Below are 21,444 nucleotides of genomic sequence, written 5' to 3' on the forward strand. Positions count from 1 at the left end.
ATCCCACCAACTCTGCGGCCGGCTCTTCCTGGTCGTCTTGGAGAGGCTGCTGAGGCATGACAGTCTGATGGGCCGGACAAAGGACCAGGCTGGCAAGCGTCCAGAGGGGGCTCAAGGGCAAGAGATGGACAGATAACCTTGTTGTGTGGCCCACGGCCGCCTGAGGCAGCTGCACGGAGATGATAACTCAATCTTCCCATCAAACCTCCCTACCAGCTCGGCCCCAGGCCACGGCACCCACCGACATGGGTCAGAGTGTGTGTGGGCCAAGGGACATGGTATGTGTTGTTGTGTGTTGGGAAGTGCTTTCACCACTTTCTCATGCTAATATTGTCACATCAGGCTAACTCTTTGAAGCAGTTTCCAGTGTGTCAGCGAAAACGGTTCTGTTCAAAGCATATTACATGAAATCATATGTTTACTAGAAGCTATACATGCAAGTTTAATGAAAAAGAGGGTGTGTTTGGATTTGAGGGTCCAGGTTTGGCCATTGTTACATTAAATATCTTTAGTCTCTTCAGCCAAGGGTCCCTCAGTTTCATTATGAAACAGCATTCCAACATATATCCCCTCAAAATTACTTTCTAGCATCAACAAATGAATATGTGTGTGTATGTGTGTACCACTACTACCAGCCAATGGACTTTAATGACAACCTGACAGTGCGAGTGGAGGGAGTGGCTTGTCATTTGCAAGTGTTAACTTCTTTGAATTATCGACTCATTTTCTCTCCCTGAATGAAAGTGGATAGCAGAGTACGGGAAGAGAAAGGCAGTGTATTTGCATGATTGAGATGCATTTCACCCCCTGCTTAGAAGTCCTCTTGAGGACATTTTCATGCTAAATCGGGGGCTAAAAAGTCTAACAGTGAATTAGGGGGCAGACAATTGTTGCATGAGGTTTTTTGATGTTGAAAGGGATTCCTTCATGGCAAACGCTTCTCATGATGGAGAAAGTGCTTACATGCTAGGGCTTATTCAAACATCTGTTCCCATTCGCTGGCTCAACCACAATGAATGTGGTTCACGCAAGAATCATAATTGCATACAGACTTGGGATACAGACAGGGAGTCAGTGTTTTTTACCACAACTGTTCCAACAGAGCTGTGAAAAGGAATGAAAGTTGTGATACAGCACTTTTCATTTTAACAACAGAAATGAAAAAATAGTCACTAGAATGGTTTGATGAGTAAAGCCATGGCTGTTCAACTATTATATGCTGAAAAGCCCTAATCTCATGTCTAGTGAGATGGAAGACATTACAACACTCTCAGTCTCTCCATAGATAAGCAGAACAATAAGGAGCCGAAAAGAAGAAAATAAAAAAACTGCTTTTTGCTGAGGTGACATTGGTGCAAAACAGCAGAAATAGTGCCGAGTGACAGAGAACCTTATGGTGCATTATGTCTCAAAGGATTTTCTTTTCTTGTTGGTACTGACCTGTTATGGATAAACCTTTTTATTCTAAGAGAAAATACCTTCCATGTGGAGCTTTGCACACAAACACAACTGGATGGTTAATAAACACAGCACATAATCCACTTCTCTTTGGCCCACACCTCATCAGTCTGACTTCTATGAACTGTTGGTCTCTTTTGAAAAGCCTGCTCGATGGCAAGGAAAGCCATGCATGGACATCATGTGCCACCTCAACCAACGCTTTGACAACATACCACAACTTGCTATAAGAGCACTAAAAAGGTAGCAGCCCTGCGTGGAGCACTGTCGTTGAGGAAAACTGAACATAAACTCCTGTCCTGGGGGCACTTGTCAACCACTTCCTGAGCCCTAAGCCTGTATGTAATTGAGGTGAAATGGCTTGTCTGAAACCAACTGAAGACATGCAGTGAAGGGGAGCCAGTGCAGTCCCTGGGAGAGGATGACAGGGTCACACCTGCAGACAGGGGCCTGTACAGGCAGCCTGCTGATGGTTATCTCAATGTGCACTAGGGGCTATGAGAGGGAGGTGCACACGGGGGGGGGGCTGAGGGCTATGACGGCCCAACAACTGGCAACCTGCCCAGACCCCCACCAATCCATTCATGATGACAACTCATGCAAATCCATGTGCACACACACACACACACATCCATACATGCATCTGCACATCACTCAGCTTCAGTGCACATCTAATGAACATCAACAACACAGGCTAAGGATGCTAACATGCAGCACTGACCCCTGGAATCAAGTGCTACCTCAACCACAGCATGTCAACGCCTCATGTGATGTCATGTTACAACCCCACTACTGTGGCAGAAGTCTGTCTTTAGCTGCTCAACATAATTACACCCCTGATGAATGGTTTGGAAATGACAGGCAATTAGGCCTCCAGACAGTATGATACTGAGGAGCACACTTTCTTCCAGCATGGGTAGCAGAGGTGTAGATCAAAGATCCTCACCAGACAACAGCACATGTTTACAGCATCCAACCCTCTGACAGCGAGCGGATTCATGATCATCATAAAGAAAACAGGTGGCATTTACCAGAAGCAAAACTGGTTCTTCAGCCAAATTTGCTTTAGTCGTGTGGATTTCATTTGAACACTTGAGCTTGAAGATGACATTTTCACTTTTCATGAGTGCCATTTTCAAATGATATACTAATCTATTTAAGAAATAACAAGGCTCTTTGTTGGCTGCACGCACTGTCAGCACTGTCACAGTCTCTGATTTACAGGATGGCAAGACTGTGGGGTGATCCCAATACAAGAGCCACCAGCAGCCACAGTAGAGAGAGAGAGAGAGAGAGAGAGAAAAAACGTCTTTGCCTGGTAAAGTCTCTGCGAGTACTCTTCGTAAACTAAGCCTGTAGTTAGTAATTAACTTGAACTGGAGATAATGTCATAATTATAGTAGCACGCCCCTCTCTAATTCCCATCAACATTAACACACATAACTAGACTGTGGTCTGGGGGCATGTTGGAACAAAAGCAAGGCATTTTCTTTGAATTCTCAGACTTTCAAAAACTAAGTTTGAAATAGAAAGTAAGTTTGATTTTGTCAACTTTGCGGCTGATAAAAGAAAGAAGTGATACCTTGAACTTTCAACATAAAAAACTATTGCATCAACACAAAACTTCCCCAGTTGATCAAGATTTCAGCCCCCCTCCAGGAAGGATCAATGTTTGGCCTGCCTTTATATCTACCATTTCCATGACAGGTCAGTTGAGAGCAGTGTTGTTTACAGAATGCCGGTCAGATTGCCTTTCATGATGAGTTCCAGTAGGGGAGAAACCAGGCTGATGACCTGCAAACTATTTCACCCCTTGAACGGAAAAGCTGGGATAAAAAGGAAAAGACTTTTCCATTCCTCTGCGTCATAGCAGGATTTTAAATAACCTTCAGAGTCATACTCCTCCAAACTCTCCTGTCTCCATCTCTACTGGCTCAGGCCCATTTACTCTGTAGCTTTATCTGCAGCCCTCTATTCCAAACACCACTCACATTTAATGGACAGATCAACTAAACGACTGTGGATAAAATCACAGTCTGGCTGCCTTTCATTGTGAAACCAAAAAATGTGCCTTTGACTGAGCTTGTTAGACTGCAAACACATAGCACTGCAAAGGACAAAAAGTGCATTAATTGCAGTAACAGATATTTATTATGACTGCCTCAGAAACTCACATGAATGGAGAAGCGCCTTAACTAAACGTAAAGCGACAGGCAGAGGAGAACCCATGCGAAGTGGGTAATTGAGCAGAACATATCTTGATGTTCTGGTGAAACACCGCTCTCCATCTCTCCATGCAGAAGATGAATCACACCATTGTCTGTGTCACCAAATTATATAAGTGCTATGGAAAATTCACTCAGTTCAATTGCTTAGTAGAAAAAGGGAAGAAATTGAACGGCTGCAGCTTGTTTGAGTGAAACTACGTGAGACACACTTATATAAAATTGCTCATGTTTTGTGATTGCTGTTATCTGCAGAGCTACAATTGATCATTTGCTTCCTTTCTTAAAAAAAATCCTTAAGCATCAGCAAAGTGTGTACAATTCATAAATAAAGAGTTAAACTGTTAGCAGTCAACTCTCACCATAAAATCTGTGTGAATCCATAAATAAAAGGGGAGTGACAAAGGAAGTAGATGAGAGAGCTTTTTTTCTGTTGGGCTGAACCTTTGGGTTTATCTTCAAATGACACATGTTAGCTCAAAAACATTTGACAGTTCACCCTCAAACCAAATCTTTTCAAAGATTGGATATTTAATACAGTAAAAAAAACTGTGAGCATGGAGGAGGTTACTTAACCTGTCTGTGGGAGGGGAATATATCTAATTTTAACTTTCTCCATTTCAACACCCACAGTTCATTTTTTATGTGCCTATGACAACAGCATCATAATTCAACATATTACCCACAGCTATCTCACATAATTCAATCCCTAATTCAGTCCCTGTGTGTTGATACTTAATAGTGTTTTCACCGACAATAACAAGACCCCTTAAAGCTGGGTGTCAGCTGCTTGTCTCTGCATGCCAGACTATTGTGAGAATGTTTGTGGCATGACAGATGTAAGGTGTGGCACATGCAGACAATAAAATCACCATTAACGCCTGCATATAATGGCAGGATGGAGAGGCTGACAGATGTGAGTGGCTGGGACAAGACTCTCAGGGACCGCGCAGATCCCGCAAGAGTTCAGACAAGAGCAGACACATCCCTGAACATTCAGACTAAACAAGGCTGCATAATTAGAGCTATAATTCAGCAGAGCAGCCAGAGTACACACTGTGAGCCTGTGTCCTTCGTAGAAAGGGCATAACCTACCCTCTTATTCAGGCCCAAATTAAACTGTCTGAACATTGTGCTGCCGTCTCTTCAAAGCCACTTAGAGGCAGCGACTGTTACGACATGGGGTATAAAAAAAAAAAAAAAAAATGACTCAATGTTTAGGAAAAGATTGACTTGCAACATAGGATCCTCAAGAAAACAAAGTTGCGTAAGACCAGCGTTAATCCTCGTCGCCCTCAAGCACAACAGATTGGATGAGAACATGAGAACTGAAGACACATGCCTGCTGAGAGGCAGTTTTAGTAGCTACTTTCATGTAGGCATACTTACAGATATCTGCTGATTCGTCTGAGCCATCTGGACAGTCCTTCTCCCCATCGCAGCGCCAGCCTTTGGAGATACAGGTCACCTGATCCTTACATACAAACTGCTTAGAGCTGCAGGTCTTGGGCTGGTCGTCAGCTTTGGGAGCTGAAAAAAAAAAAAAAAAAAAGCAGGGGAAATTTGATGTGTCATCACGAAAACAACTGAATGCTGGAAATGTTTCTGAATCACAATCATGTAGAAAGAAATGCAATTCTTCAGCAACCTTCTCCAAAAATGCCAGCATGAAAGAGAATGTTTTTTTTTAATGCATCCTACAGTACTTGTATGATGTAATTGTGTAAAGTAGTTACTTTTTTTAACATTTCAACATCCGTTCGCTCCTGTCCAGAATCTAACTAGGAAATTTCCACCTTAAAGCAGCATAGATCTTAACTCAGCAGGGCAAAGCAACATGCAAGGGTCAACCCAAGTTTACAATGATGTTTTTGTATCAAAGGACCCACAGGCACACTCTATTCAGAAAAAAAACCCCTCCTCTACAAGTTTATAACCAACACTGGTGCCTTTTAGTTTTAGGTTTGTTTGTTGTTTCCTCTCTTCTTACGGACATCTTATTTCTTTCTGCTTTTTTTTTTTTTTTTTTTTTTTTTATTGCTCTGAAGGTGTTTTTTAACTTTTACCACAGAGGCTCTTTCATGTGTCAAGGCACAGACATAACTGGGCATTCAATCACCGTCTGACCCATGGGAAACTGCAGAGCACGGTAGTTCTGGGCAGTAAGTCAGCACAGATTGTTGAGGTATACCACAGGCTAGCGGCACCACAGCAACGCTCATGACCCATCAGCAGTCTGACACTGCTGACATGCTTTAACTCAGCCTCACTAAGAAAAACTCTGGTGAAATGGAGCTCTGCCTACTAGGTGTTGCATCAGTCTGTCAACACTGAATTTGTCACTTATTTCAAAATCAATCATACAGGGTTGGTTCACTCAAATGATAAAAAACCAAACAAACAAAACCTATTTTATCACTTATCTTGCCATGCAGACTGTTTTGGTATTCGCCCATGTTTTGAGATTGGATTTCTGGCTCCACCCAAACACAATTGAGGTGAATGGAATTTTGATTGTGCGCTCACAGCATTGAAAAAAGTTCCTCAGAATCCTTGTACATGTTACTGTTAATAACCTACAGAGCAGTCTGTCAGTTTTCATGGGGAGTATTTTTCAGATAGAAAGAAGTTTCAATGAGTGGTCACAGTGAGGTTGGTGAGTAACAGGGACATTGTTTCTTCCTGTTGAAATATTTAGACAGATGGTTTAAATGCTTCAAGCACCATAAGTGAAATTCTACTCACCAATTTATATGTAGTAGAAATCTCAGACGGATATCTCAAAAACTGAGCAACTAAAACCAGAACTATCTGGATGAATAGACATCACAAAGGGATACAAAGGGTTATAGGGAAAATCTGTTGTTTTTTTTTCCTAATTTAGTTAAACCGACCCTTTTACTGGATCAAAATATTGACTGTATCCAGTAACAAAGGGAGGAAAAGTACATTTTCATCATTAATGACATAACCTTATTATAAAAAATAGCCAAATTGAAATGTAACCTGAGTACAAATGAAGATAAAGAAAACTGAAATCCTAGGGTAACATTTGCTCTCATTCTAAAGGAAGAACTAAAATAGGCTACTAAATATACACAAGGGTAGGGCCTCCTTTTAAGCAAGTGGTCAAAAATGTTACACACAAAGAAAGCAAGACCACAATAGCCATTTCAGTCAGGAGGTTGTTGTTACTGTACTGCAGCAATGCTCTAGGAAGGACAGCGCTGAAGGTCTCATTGTGATTCTCTGCAGGGACTGAGCCCTCTCTCGCCCTGGATGACTTGCCGCCCTACGTACTTGGCAGGCAGAGAGGTGTTGGGGAGGGGGGTGTGCACCACAAGGGGGCTGGGATGTGACTGAAATCACAAGAGAGCATGAGGCTAGTGTATCATTGCAATCACGTTCCTTTTTGACTGTCAGACTAAGGCCGCATTCACACCAAATCCGGCAATGCGGGGAAAACGGCAGTCCTCTCGTTCATTTGAATGGGGGCAGTGCGTTTAGGCTGCGGGAGTGGGGACCGCATGGGGTTCAGCAAAAAAAAAACGCAGCGACCGTCCGGCAAGAAGTTGGACCAGAATCAACTTTTGCTGAAACGCAATCCGACGTCATGTTGCGGTGGCCAATCATGTAAGCCAACGATCAGACTGAAGACACCCACGGAAAGAAGAATCTTGTTTACTTGTTGACTTTGTTGTCGGCTTCCCGACTCATTTTAAAAAAGACCAGAGAAAAAGAGAGACAGAGAGAGAGAGAGAGAGAGAGAGAGAGAGAGAGAGAAAGAGCAAGCTGAGAGCTCGAGCAACAGAGAGAGAGAGAGTCAGCAGTGGTCAAGGGAGCTAGAGAGTGAATGAAGAGAGGGAGCAGCAGTAATGAGAACAAAGCAGTGAATCAGAGAAATAAAACATTAGTTTCTGATTGTTTCATAGCGGTTATGTTCTAAAGCACAAATAAACACACCCACACGTCCGGCCAACCCTGCAGGAAGGTGCTGCATTGCCAGATTTGGTGTGAATGCAGCCTGAGGGGTTTAGACCCTGGTCTTTTTTTCATGTGACAGTGAAGTTTATGTATATGTCAAACACTAAGACTTCTGAGTGTCATGTTTTAGTAAATATAATTAGCAGCTAAAGGATTGCAGGGATCAGATAACATGATTCCCATTAAATATACTAACCTAACACATTGATATTTAAGGAGAAAGAGAGAGCTGGGATTTAAAATGCAGAGCTTTCACCCTGCTCTCTGCATCACACAATGGCAAAGGCAAGCCTTACAAAACTAAATTCAAGGGATGCAAGAGAATAAGATTTAAACACAGCGGGGAAATGCCAAAATACAGACTTCCATATTAAACATCAAGGCCCTGACAGGATGTAAAATTTGAGATGAGAGTGAGAAAGAGAGCCATAAAAGATTGGATAGAGACCAGTGAATGAATCAGTTTGGACGACATGCACACACCCAACCCCTCGGTGAAGGAATGAGAGGGAGGCTAGCCATGGCCTGGGGCCAACTTGTTAGTTTTGCTTCCTTTCAGCTCACCAATGTCCTGGTACATTGGGTATGGTGGTAAATACACTGGATTTGCCTGTGCTTATATATTGCCATTTAATCTGCCTAAACAACCAACAACCAAACAAACAGCCGCACTGACTGGGCCCTGAGCTGAAATGAGTAACGGCATTGAAACCTCTTGACAGGCTGCTATGTGAAGGCATTCCCTCGGTCTCTCTGGTCCCTGTGTGAAGCATCTGGGTTGAGGCAGTTGTTCCCTATGAGTGGGCATAAAACTGGAAATAAAACATTGTGGGTTCTAATTTTACCATCGCTTTACACACCAGCATGAAATGACCGCAGAGGGGAGAACCTCTGAGCCTAATTGGAGGTTGTGGCTGAGGAGGGGTTAGAGACTGGGGGGAAAGGACTGGCAGCCTTCCCCCCTCAGCAGTCTTCTTTCAAAGCCCACTGAAATATCTCAAACAGAGATGTGAATTGTTAATTCACCCTGCAAAGTCCCTTTTTTCCAAAGTAACTGCCAAAGTACTGACAATTTTTAGAGGGTCCAAATCAGGCTGAGACGTTAAACCATTTGAGTCCACTTTACCTACAAAAGGGAATGAAGACGGCCTTTATTTGGTCTCCTGGGATTGGCCCAACAGCAAACACCAATCCCATTGAATCAAGGTACATACTCCACTTACAGGAACTCCAATAAGCCCAGTGTCTCTGCCAACAGAGTTCCCTCTTGATAATGCAATTCCAACTAAAGCATTTCCTGCCACAGCTGAGTGGCAACTTGATCACACTGCTGTGACTAAATGGTAGGAAATCCCACAGCATTCAAATCTTCTACCCGCAAAGCAGCAGGATTATCACATTTTTTAAAAATAATGACCTCATTTTCTGTTGCTTATGATCAACTTTTAAAAGTAATATCAGTATGGTATACACTTGAACATCAAAAAACTGCTCCTTCGCCATTATGATAACCTGAGAAAAATCCTATTGGTATCTACTAGAGCAAAAATACATCTAATTAGAGAGAAAACAGTCTTAGATGAAGCCCTCAAGAGTTTTGAATTTCACACCATTACACAGTAAGAGCAACTTTAGAAGTTCCACAGGAAACAGGGTTTCTATTTCTGAAGAGAAATTACACCATGAACGAATATCTTTATTTGGCTGATTTAAAAAAAACTGGGCATGTTTTTAAAACAGCTGTCCTCCACAAACACCAAAATGCCTGTCTCTGCACTCTGATGTAGTTACAATGTGTTCCACTGACATTGCCTTTCATTTAAAATATCTGTATAGGAGAGTGATACAGTAAAGGCATTAAATATGAAGGCTGAGAAAGTCCTTGAGGCAACTACAAGCCCAAGAATGCCTGAAGGTCAGTACATTGTGAAAATGTCTTGAGAATTTGTCATGGGATTAGTGTTTCAATCTAAATATCTAATTCTCTACACTCAACTAAACATCAAATTTAATGTCTTTTTAATGGGTTGCAAGCTCTTATTTCAATAAATTCACAAATTTGGGATGTGTGTGGTCAAAATTAGAAATCACAGACTGTAATTCTATTTTCTTTCCTCTTGATCTTGTTAAAGCAAGGCATCATGGTGAAGTCATTGCTGTTTTACTGACCAAAAAACATCCATCAATGGTTTTCCTCTGGTTATTAAGTGCTGAAACCAAATTCTACGTGGAGCCAGTTGCTGAAAGCTGAGACATAAGCTATATTTTATTGATATATTTCAACAAGTGCACTTGCTCTCTAGGATGAGGCCAAGTATGGTTGTGTAAGAGAAAATAAATGGACTTACAAACCCCTGCTTTTTACACAAGGTGTTGCGTTGTCACTGAAAGATTCACAGAACAAATGTTTGAATCTGATATGTCCTACACACTCTGCTATAAATTATTGGGTTACTTCCTGGTATGTGGATGTTCTGGCTCCAGTTGGCTGACTTGGCCCGACTTTGAGCATACTGCCAGCTGTATGGAGCACACACTGTATTTCCTTATGCAGGGCCACTGGAGCTTTGTGCTGTCTAAACAGTGCACACTGAATTGCCCTCGAGCACTGTGCATGGCAAAAAGCATTAAACACGAGCGAATGAGCAAATGTATAAACGTACACAGAGCCCTGCTCTTATAGAAATGTCCGTCCTGAGTGCCTGATACAAAAGAGGTATTTTCAAGGCTATGTCATCATTTGCAAGAGGGAATTCAAGGTGTTGCTTTGTTTTTTTGTAATCCAAAAATTTGACAAAAATAAATCTCAAAGGCTGAAAGGAAGTCTGTGGGATGGAACAGGAAGACATGGTGAGTAAATGGTGTTGTGGCACCAATTCAGCAGCCAAATGATGGAGGCCTCCAGACACCATCACCAGCTGGGACACAACACTGACCCACTTTCCCCCCCGATCTGTCTCCCTCAATATGGCCATCCCTGCTCGACAAATCAACTCCAGATCCATGCAGCACATTCCAGCACCTTCTAATTGATTTCATGTGTATAGCTTTGCCTCAAAAAGACAATCTTTTACAGACAAGAAGCTAGATTGTAAAGAAACCAAAGAGCTTTAGTTTTAAATTCAAGAGAAAAGTACTTGTTGCAAGAATGGAATTGAGTGCATGTACAAAAAGTAAAGAATTGTCTGCACAGGAGGTGTTTCAGCCATGTTCTTCAGTTGTCTGCCGGAGGAGATACGCTTCTATCTTAATCAGTACAGCTGTCTACACAGGCTGTGTAACGGTTCGTGTTTCACTCATGCTATGCACAACCTGACAGACTCGCAAGTCAGTCTCTAAACACTTTGCTCAACTGGAGACTGCGGACAATCTCCTAGCTTTCTTTGTTAAAATTAGGTGGAAACAATTAGAGAGTTTAAAAAAAATTGCAGAACCAAACCAAATTCTTTAGGGTGGCCCTTCATACTGGGGCGGTGACATGCAGTCTACTACAGAGGAGAATGGCGGGAGAGCATCATTTCCAGTAGGGCGCGTCTTTGACAAAATTTAAGGGGTGTAGGTTTGTTAGCGTCTGTATTCTACACCATTCGAGCAGCTACCTTGCATTTAGAAATCCCCAGACAATCGGTGGGCAGGGAGATCTCCAATTGTCTAGTATCACAAGACGACAACCTGTAGTCATTTTCCTCCACTTTACATGCTTTACTACAGTGATTGTTAGATGTGCTCTGAGCACTGCCAAAACACAGTTGACCTATACACAATACTGTACCTGAACGCATCCTGTGTAGACACTGACGGAGGACTGTGGCTGCTGTCGTTGCTTTGCTAATGTAGCTGCGTAGTGGACTATCTTCATGCTGCACATGATTTAAAAAGTTTTACCTATATAAAGAGCAACACTATTTGGCTGCAATGTATTGCAAGCTTACTTTAGTTAAAACACCACACACCAGGATGACAATGACCGTTATCCAAATGCACACAGAATACAGACTCAGCTGAAAAAGATTAACCAAACAAACTGATAAAAAAAAAAATACTTTTGTTTCACAAGTACATCTCTAACACTGAGCAGATCCTACTATTCAACCAACCCAATCCCCCTGTGGATAATTTCTAGGCTGAGCAATAGAGCATGGATTCTATTAAATGCTGTTAAAAGATAACAGTACAAATGGGAATGTGAAATGACTTGAATAAAGGAATAAATAAATGACCCTCGGGGTCTCTGTGGTCTTACTGTGTACAAGTGTAGTGACAGGAGAAAGAGGGAATGAAACCAGGACTGTTTCTCATCACCCATCACTTCTCCCCTTCCCTGTCCTCTGTTGTGGAACACTTTTCTTCCAGAGTGATTCAGAGAGTGAAAAAAGCAAACCAACTATGCAATTAGACCCCTGAGGTCAAGTTTGAAGTGATTTATCTGTGTTCAGTTTAGCAGGATGTCAAAGCCAGAATCCATGCATTATAATTAACAATTAAAACCAAACGCCGACCACGGGGAAGAGAATGAGGGCAGAGTTGTTATTCCTGAATTTTTGTGCTGTATTAATTATTCAGATGGAAGACGGTCTCTTTTTCACTAAAGTCAGAGGCTTTCGGATGTAATATTGTGTTGGAATGTTATGATAGGAAGCTGAGCAGAGTAAGAGTTGAGAAGAGAGTGATAAGCATCTAATGTAAGGCCCTGCCTTTGCCACTGCTGTAGCCATTGAATCAACCTCTTCAATAGTGACACTGCGCATAACCCAACTGGTATGCAACCACTTAGCTTTGTGCAAGCCAAGCCACAGCCAAGCACTGGAGCACTTTAACCAGCTCACAGTGCACATACAATGGCCATAGGCTATCTAATTTCTTATCCTCAATGGCCATTTTCAAAGAGGTTGAACATGCATAAACAGCAGAGGACTCTGTTGAGTTAGTACCTACTCTTGCGCCTGAAAGCTTTGTTTTTGTGTCATCGCACAACAAAAGGGTGCAGCTTTAACCTCCAAGGTAACCTGATGAGGCTCTGCAGGACGTCACAGGCCAGAGCAGTAAAAGGCAACGCAGTAAAAGACATACACTGAGTGATTGATGGACATAAAGATACATGTAAATAGGCTCATGGTGGGGCCAAGGAGAGTTCTTCGACACCCACCCTGTAGTCTCTGCATAACACTGCTCTGTGCACCCATAGAGGAAAAGTCAACCCAGATTCAGCTGTTATAAAAACAGAATATGGGAGCCACAAAATGAGGGCTGGACCACATAAATTGAGGCATTCATTGCGACTGAGATGGCTGTAAACCCTGCCTTGCCTCTGTCCTCTGACGCTACCAGGAAAAAACATCCAAGGCTACAGCAGTAAGGTATGAATACAGTATGTTACAAGAGGATTTACTTCAGTTCAAAGATGAAATGTCTCTGTGATTTAATGCGAGTGGATCTCCCTTGATGAATGCCTCATTAGATTCACTCTAAAAAAAAGAGGAGGGGGGCAGGAGGGAGGAATGTGCCTGACTCAATAATTGCTCAGAATGACTCATAAACAATGCACAAATGAGTTGTCATCCACATCACATCTTAACAGATGAGCTCTTTGTTCAGCAGTGAGATCCTAAAACTTGTGCAATAACATAGAAAGGTCTTAACTTCACATTTATGTTCTTTAGACCTTTGAAAATTAAAGGGGACCTACTACGCTCATTTCCAGCTATTTATTTGTATTCTGGGACTCCACTAGAGTAGCTTTGCATGATTCACAGTTCAAAAAACTCCTTGTTTATCTTATACTTGCCCTTTATGCAGCTCCTCAGCTCAGCCTCTGTCTCTAATAGGCAGTTTTAGCTCCTGTTTAAGGCCCCCCCTCCCAATGAGCCCACTCTGTTCTGATTGGCCAGCTTTCCAGAAGCCTACTGAGGGGCCGCTGTATCAGGGTCATGTTAAGTTACCGCTGATGCAAACCAACCTTTACTGCTTCATAATAAAAGCTTTTAAATTACTACATAACAGGAGACTTTTATTGTGAAGAATTGAGAGGAAAATAAACATGTTCCTCACCGAATTAGCAGTGCTTTGTTAGCGGCACTAAAAACTGGTTGACACAACAAAACATGGGGAAATTTGGAGCTATTTGTTGAGCGGCAACAGTTACAGTGATGATGTTTGATGAAGAGCTGCAGACGACCCGCACACCTACAACAGGTGAACAACTTATTTTACTTTGCCCTGCTGTGTAATGGAGTCATGGCTAGCGTGACTACACCCAAAACAGTGGAAAAATGCCAGAATGTCAGTGAAGTGGAGAAGTGAACTTGCGTGCTGTGTGCGGAGCAAATGACATGAAATCCGTCACAAGCCGACATGGGCTCAGGCTGGAAGTAGAAAAAAATGTTGGAAACTGAGCATTCAGAGCAGTCTGAAGCCAGTGCTTTTTGCTCACAGGGATTACTTCTACATACGTTTACCTCATTATTCGGCACTTTGGCCACGTTTAATATGAACATCCGACATTGTAACATTATATGTATGTCTGAAAATAAGGAAAAGTCTTTAAGCAGACACTAGAACGCCAGAACTAGTGATTTAACAGTATTTTATGGTGGAATAGGAACTCAGCTGTCTGCAGTTACTTTACTTTATACCCTCAAGCTGTGAGCCTTGGCATGCACAGTTCAAGTCCAAAACTACACACACCCTTCAATCTTGATAGTATTGTTGAGAACCACAGGCAACATCCAAGTGTTTGTTGGTCACATATAATAAAGATCTGAGGTGATAACAAAATCAGATAAGGAAATACAAACTCAAAGGTCACAAATTGATATTAATAATAGCTTTCAAACTAAAGAGTGTGTCATATTTATGTTTGAATAAAACTACATGAAGCTTGAGAGAGTTTACTTCTACTAAGTGAAACTACCACAAATTAAGTTCGCCTGCACTGCTTTTCTGTGAAGGCGTCAATATAGAAAACATGTCCACGGCTTATTGAGATGACAAACATTTCTGAAGAAATAGTGAAGAAAGATTTTTTGAGTCTTTGGGAACATCATAACTGGTGATCGTCTTAAAGTTCACTTGTGATAAAAGATTCTCATTTCATTTGAATAACATAACATTACGAATTATCATATTTAATGTCTCCTTAAAATCTTTTTAATCCTTTACTATAAGATTTAGCTAATTCTGTTGAAAGGCATTAATGACAAAAAATGCAATCTATTATTTTTCATGTATATTTATTTATATAAGAGTTATATTGTACCAATGTTTTTTTTTTCTAAATGGTATGCATTCTGTTTTTTTTATCATGACATTGCATTTACAGTGCAAATTGAAACCCAGCAAAATTGTGCAGACTGTTTATTTAACCTTTTAGATGGTTGAGGACATGATACATATTCTACATTGTGTGGGCAGATGTATATTATATCAGCTGGTTATATAAGAGCCCATAACTCAGTGTTGGTTTGAGCTGCTGACCTAAAGTAATCTGATAGACTAGATCATCATGAGGTTCTAAATTATCAGATTAAAAATACTGAAGTTGCAGCATGGTAGATAAAATTGGCAGGTGTTCACACTGTCAAGTGGATTATTCAGATTGCTAGTAACAAGGGTAGGGCGGATTTAATATGGATAAAATACTTTATCAACATATGTGTCATTTTATATCACAATAACAGTGACAAATTGGAAAATCAATTGAGAAACTGTTAAAGAATAAATGGTAAATAACTGTTTTCAGATAATCCAGCAAATTAAATACCTGAGAAGTCAAACTACTTCATCATATTTATGCAAAAATCATCATCTAAACTACGCAGTTGTAAATAATGTTGTATATGTCTCATATGCCCTTAAAATGTGAATGTTTTAATTTGTGAAGTGCCAAGAAACTGTAAATGACAATTTGCTTTCAGCTCATGCTGGTACAACCCATCAAACGGAAACATTTACATGGTCCCTTACAAAGAAGTACTATAAAGATAAATTAATTGTGTCCATATCTTTGCCATGACAGCCACAGCACAAATGTTTGTTACATGCTCAACCACAATCCAATGACTAAGCGTGAATGCTGTGACTTTGATGAAAGCAAACAGCTTTGACCCTTTGCAACAGTCCATGAAATTGGAATTTTATCTCCATATATCAGATCGTCGCCTCTGACCAGGTGTGAAAAGTACCAAGGGTCCCTGCGATCAAATCGATTCTCCAGTCAAGCACAAAGCCAGCAACATTGCCAACATCTGAGGTGTACATGAGCACGAGCTGGTAAAGCCAGCGGGACCAACACACAAAGAGCTGCAGATGAGTCTCTAGAAACGGACAAGCTGGGTGGTCAAGCTTGAGGCATCAGGTGAGAAGTTCACCATTAAGTGATGTTGAAGTAAAACAGCAGTCACAAAGACAGTATTCTCACAGCTGTGCCAGGTGTTGGGCAAACGTTGCAACCATTTGCAACATTTGAACAACACTGTGTACTCCCTTTATGAAGCGCAAGGAAAATCAAATGCATTTCCCTGACAACAAATGTGTTTAGGGGCTTACATTCTCATGAGTGGCATGTTCAAAACAATAATTTCTAAGAGACATCATAATATTAATGATAAAAAAATCTAAAAATTGCCTCAAGCAGAGATGAATAGAGAGAGCCTGATTTTATTACAGAGCTGCATTAACACACACCCACACTCCCTATTTTGTTAAGGAAGCCAATCCGTTCCTTTTTTTGAAGCATAGGAGCTAAACAGGGTAAACAGTGATGTAGCTAGTCGAAAACACCAATTACAGCACACCCCTGCAATTCACAATCAACAAACACTCTTTTATCTGCGGTCTCACACCTTCAATATGTGGGGAACAACACTGAAGACATTTATGTTAATCTGGTTTTACCTTCCTGTCACAGTGGTTTGCAATGGAGAACAGGAAGTAGGGATAAAAATGTTTTTTTGTTTTTTTTTCTGCAGCTAAGGTCAAGAATCCCACTGTCTGCTATTCATTTCGAAAATATTTTCACTATGTTGAGACCAAAATGCAAAACACCTGCACATAAGCTTTACATAAAATTTGCTTCAGAGGCCAAAGAATGTATCAAAACTGGACACTCTGGCTATATTTCACTCAAAATATTTAATGCCTTTTTATCTTATGTTTCTTTGTGAGAAGCCTGAATGGCAGAAAATCATTTTGGGGATTATCCGTGTTACCTGATAAGAGTGCAGTCAACAGACAGCCTAAGGTGTGCAGAGTTACAATAACCAATCCCCAGTGACCTCCACTTGGAAGAACTGAAGAGAGCAATCCAAGTCCTATTATCTGTTGAATTTGTATGAGGGATGCTGAATTTTTCCAGCAGATGTTTCCAGTGACAGTTCTGAGGAAAAGGTAAAGCCAGGTCCCATTAAAAAGGTCAGGTAAACAGAGTGTAGGCTCCTCAGGAATTCAACCTCTTTAGCCTCTGACCTACATTTACACTTTTCACCAAGGGGATGCTTCTGCACCCTTAAGGTTTTTGAGATCATACATGTAAGCTCAGTAGTCCAAGTTATCAAATATGGAAGAGAGAATGTGATAAATATGAAGGATTTCATTTAATATGGTGCCATTTTGTTGCGTGAAATGTGGTATGAAATTAAAAACCAAAAAAGTATTTTCTCACTTAAGTCATTAAATGACAGCTGAAATAACAACCCATTCTATTCCCAGAGTATCTACTGTAATGTCAACTAGAACTGAAACGATTAGTTGATTAATTGCCTTAGTTGATCAGAAAATGAACAACTATTTTGATAATCGATAAATCGTAAACATACTAAGTAGTAATTTAATGGTTCCAGTTTCTCAAATGTTCGAATTTGCTTATCCTGATCTTATTATTATTGTAAACTGAATATCTTTGATTTTGGGCTGTTAGTTGACAAAACAAGGATATCACTTGGAAATTGTAATGGGCATTTGTTTACATTTTTTGCACTTTTTTGGCCCTTTGTAGATCAAATAACTAATGGAATAATTGCTAAAAGACCTACAGGTGAATCATTAAAGACAATTATTATTAGTTGCAGTCCTTATTTCTACAATCATATGAACAAGGATTGATTCAAACAGTGTTCATGTTACATTATATTCCCTTGTATAATCATGGATTCACCAGTTTTCACAATAACTGCAAAACTGCTACTTGTCTCCTCTCAGTATTGCGCAGTACTGTGCTGGATCTTGTCTGTCTAAAAAGGATGACACCTTCAAGGGCCACGACAATAAACTCTAATCAACACCAAATATCAATAACAAACAAAGGGGTCTGTCCTATGTTTAACTGTCAGCTATGGCCTTCTGACTTTCCTCTCTCTAATCCTTCCTCATTCGTAAATTCATGCTGCGGCCCAGTGGTGACAAATCCAGTCAGAGTGGCTGGCTTTAGAATTTGTATCCACTCATTTCGCCATTTCTACCCTTTTGGAGCAACGCTTCTCTGATGGGAGGCTGATAAATCAACTGTTAATAATGACATAACACACATAACATTTCCATCCCTGACTCCCTGTGATGTAACTCCATGTCGGTTTCAGAGAGCATCCGAGAATGATTCTTGCTGAAGTTTATTTCGCTTCAACACCCCCCCCCACCCCACCCCCCCTTGCAGTCACATCTAAGTTGGATTAATGGTCTCCCTGTGTCCAGATGTTACATACTGATGGAGGAGGTGGGAGGAGCTTGCACACTCCTGTAACCTCAACTATGGCTCTCACTCTGGACAGCTTCCATCAAATTCTAGTGAAACTTATATAAGATCTAACAACAGATGTGATTTTTGTACAGGCATTGATAGGAGCTGGCTTCAGTGGGATAATGAAGGTAATAATATGCTACTTTTCCATTTGGCATCAAAGTAAACACACCATCAGAGTGAGATGAGCTGTCAAATTGATTTACTAATATATAGACATATAAAAGGCTCTCAGACCACTGCTGGAGGACAAAGAACATCAGTGTGAGCCTTTGCCTGTTTTACATCCACAAAATATTATGAATGGTTTCCAAAAGACTCCAGGATTATGTAAACATGGAGGCTATCATTGTAAATGAAGCATAGGCTTATAAAACAGAGCAAATCTGTAATACAATTATGGAGGTACAAAGTAAAATGTTGTGTATGGCGACATATCTGTGGAAAATGTCAAATTATTGAGCTATTTTGCACCATTATGTTTCCCTTAAAATACACAAGAAAGAAAAAAAAAGCAGGCTGTTAGCTCAACAGGTCTGCAATGCCTTGTCAAAAGAGCAATGGTGCATTTAATATCTCATTATTACTATCAGGGATTCGGGAGTATTAAGGAGATCCCGGGAGGTAAGAGGATAACTGCACGACTATTCATTTCACTATCAGACATTACCTGGCTGTCACTAGTATAAATTGTGGTTCCCAGCTGTACAGACGCTGCACGTCTGGACAAGCCACGCCATTAAGATTATACCTTTACAAGCAGACACAACAGTTGTTTTCATATGCGCCAAGTAAGTGAAAACAAACATGAAAACTGATCTAACCGATGGCTGCCACAGGTTTGATATGTAACTCAAGCGTGCTGCTCGGATTTTTTGTGAATAAAAAAAAAAAAAAAAAAAAAAAACACCCGGCAGTTTCTTTGAATGGTGGCTATCAGCTGTAGCCGTACACAGAAAATACACGAGGAATTGTATTTGGCGTGGGGAGAAAAAATGGAGAGGAGATAGAGCCATTTTGTCGCAGTCAGGCAGAAATAATGTAGGTGGAAATGGGTCGTTCATGCAAGTGTTGCGATTGCTTTTTTACCTGCTGAATATTCCAACTGTGAATAACCTCAGTGTCTGCCATCCTTGCAGGCAGGCCCATTCTGTCTGCTCAGACAGGAGCTCTGCTAAACAACGCACGACAGGTTCTAGGCCAAAAATAATCAGCGCAACTGCTTATTTGTGCGGTACTTTCTCTGATTAAAAGGCTTCCCCAGTTACCGATCTCTCTCTCTCTCTGAGGACACTGCTGTGGCACACTGTGTTATTGTAAAGACAACCTATTTGGCTCTAACTCTAGTGAACACAGGCCTGTGCACAGATGCTTTGCAGGGGAGGGAGGTGGAGGAGGAGGAGAGGAGGGGGGAGAGAGAAGAGAAAAAAGTGATCATGCTTTCTCGAGTATCACAATGCAAGATAACACAACAGGCTTCTTACCTACGGTTGCACCGTTAGGAGATATGATCTCCAGGCAGAGTATAAATCCCAAGTAGAACAACCTCATCGCCATCTCCTGAGCAATGCCCGATGGCACTGCTGTTAGAAAGGAATAGAGGAAAAGTTGGCTGGATTTCTGAAACCAAACAACCCGATCAACCACCTCATCCGAACCCCTTCAATGGTCCGGGTGCGATTGTCCGTTTCAGCTGCGCCCTCAGCCCCGCACGGTGGCCGCTTCAGACGGGCTTCTGGAATAAAAAGGAGACTTGCTACAGCCCGGCGAGGCTATAGGCAATGCAGCAGCACAGTCATGTATATTTCTAATTGATTATCGGCATTCAAACATGATGCACAGCACAGTGTAACCTCTTGTCTCTCTTGTGCTTTGCTGGGGTCTCTTGTTTCACCACACCATGCCACCAGAACAGTCCAGCTCGTACAGAAAGCCCTGCAGCCGCCGGTTCCGCTCAGCTCATTCCGTGCCAAACTTAAAAAGAAAAATTAAAAAAGGAAAAGCGTTTTTTTTCCCCTCTCTCTCTCTCTCTCTCCCCCCTTCAGAGCGCCAATGCCTCACTGTGCTTGTGGCTGCATGAGTGGATGGTGAATCTCAAGCTCCAGCACCGTGAACGAGCCCGTGACGTAACCAGCTCGATTCCTCAAAAAAAAAAAAAAAAAAAAATGGGATAACTGAGCGGCGAGCAGTGTCTGCGCATGCCCCAACACACCTCCTTTTCTCCTATTTCATGCGCTTCTTCATCCACCCGTGGAGGTGGGAGAGAGAGGCGGCGCTGCTGCAACTGGCGCTCTGGGATCAGCCATGTTGGCTCAATATCTGTACAGAATCCGGGTTTTTTTTCTTGTTAAAAATTGGAATGATAGGAAATTACAATATTGCAAAATAGCTGATTAATCGCCCGTAAAACAGTGACACGTTGCTCGCAGAGTTGTTGAACAAAAAGTCTACTTTTATTATGCATTTATCAGTTGCTTAGCACTGCATAAGAGGATAAAGCTGTAACAAGCAAACATATAATGGCCTATAATTGTATTTAAGCCCACTACGACAGTAACAAAATGGTTTGTTTGTTTGTTTTTGCTTTAAGTCATATATTTGATCTATCCAGTATATCGCCTCTTTCAAATGGTGATATTTGGAAAGAAATTCCTATTTCAAAATAACATCCTTTGCTGCAGGCCTACAATAAATCCCACCATTTTAACTTAAATGGAGTCCTCTCAGTGACCTCTTCTATTTCTGTATTTTCTCTCTCACACACATTCAGAGCTGCACCAATAGTAGTTTACAAGTCAAAAGAGAAAAGCACCACAGTTCAATGAGAGGTGTGTATGTAGCCCACGCTGTGGATGCTCTCCAACCACTTTTTTTTTTGTCTCCAACCTCTGTATTCCTCACTAGATAATGCCCCCTGCTGGTACATTGAGATAATGGCATGAATCTTATGAAATTGAAATGAATTTGGTTTTGTTCTGGTTTATTTGACCATGTATAATAGTGCCATAGTCTTTCCAGCTTCAGGTAAAGATAATTGTTCACAAAATG

The 21,444-nt window shown here is 41.2% G+C and overlaps 1 protein-coding gene across 1 annotated transcript in view; it reads right to left on the bottom strand.

Moving 5' to 3' along the window:
• The window catches only part of lrp1ab (low density lipoprotein receptor-related protein 1Ab), a 90,838-nt gene extending 70,197 nt beyond the window's left edge, over positions 1-20,641 (bottom strand). The window contains exons 1-2 of the mRNA XM_067592237.1: positions 19,881-20,641; positions 5,073-5,213 (exon numbers count right to left, since the gene is read on the bottom strand). Coding sequence (XP_067448338.1) covers positions 5,073-5,213; positions 19,881-19,953 — 214 coding nt within the window. The 5' untranslated portion in view covers positions 19,954-20,641. The remainder of the gene's footprint in view (positions 1-5,072; positions 5,214-19,880) is intronic.
• Positions 20,642-21,444: the final 803 nt, after the last annotated feature.

This window comes from Thunnus thynnus, chromosome 6 (assembly GCF_963924715.1).
Source record: "Thunnus thynnus chromosome 6, fThuThy2.1, whole genome shotgun sequence".
In the NCBI taxonomy this organism is placed as follows: domain Eukaryota; kingdom Metazoa; phylum Chordata; class Actinopteri; order Scombriformes; family Scombridae; genus Thunnus; species Thunnus thynnus.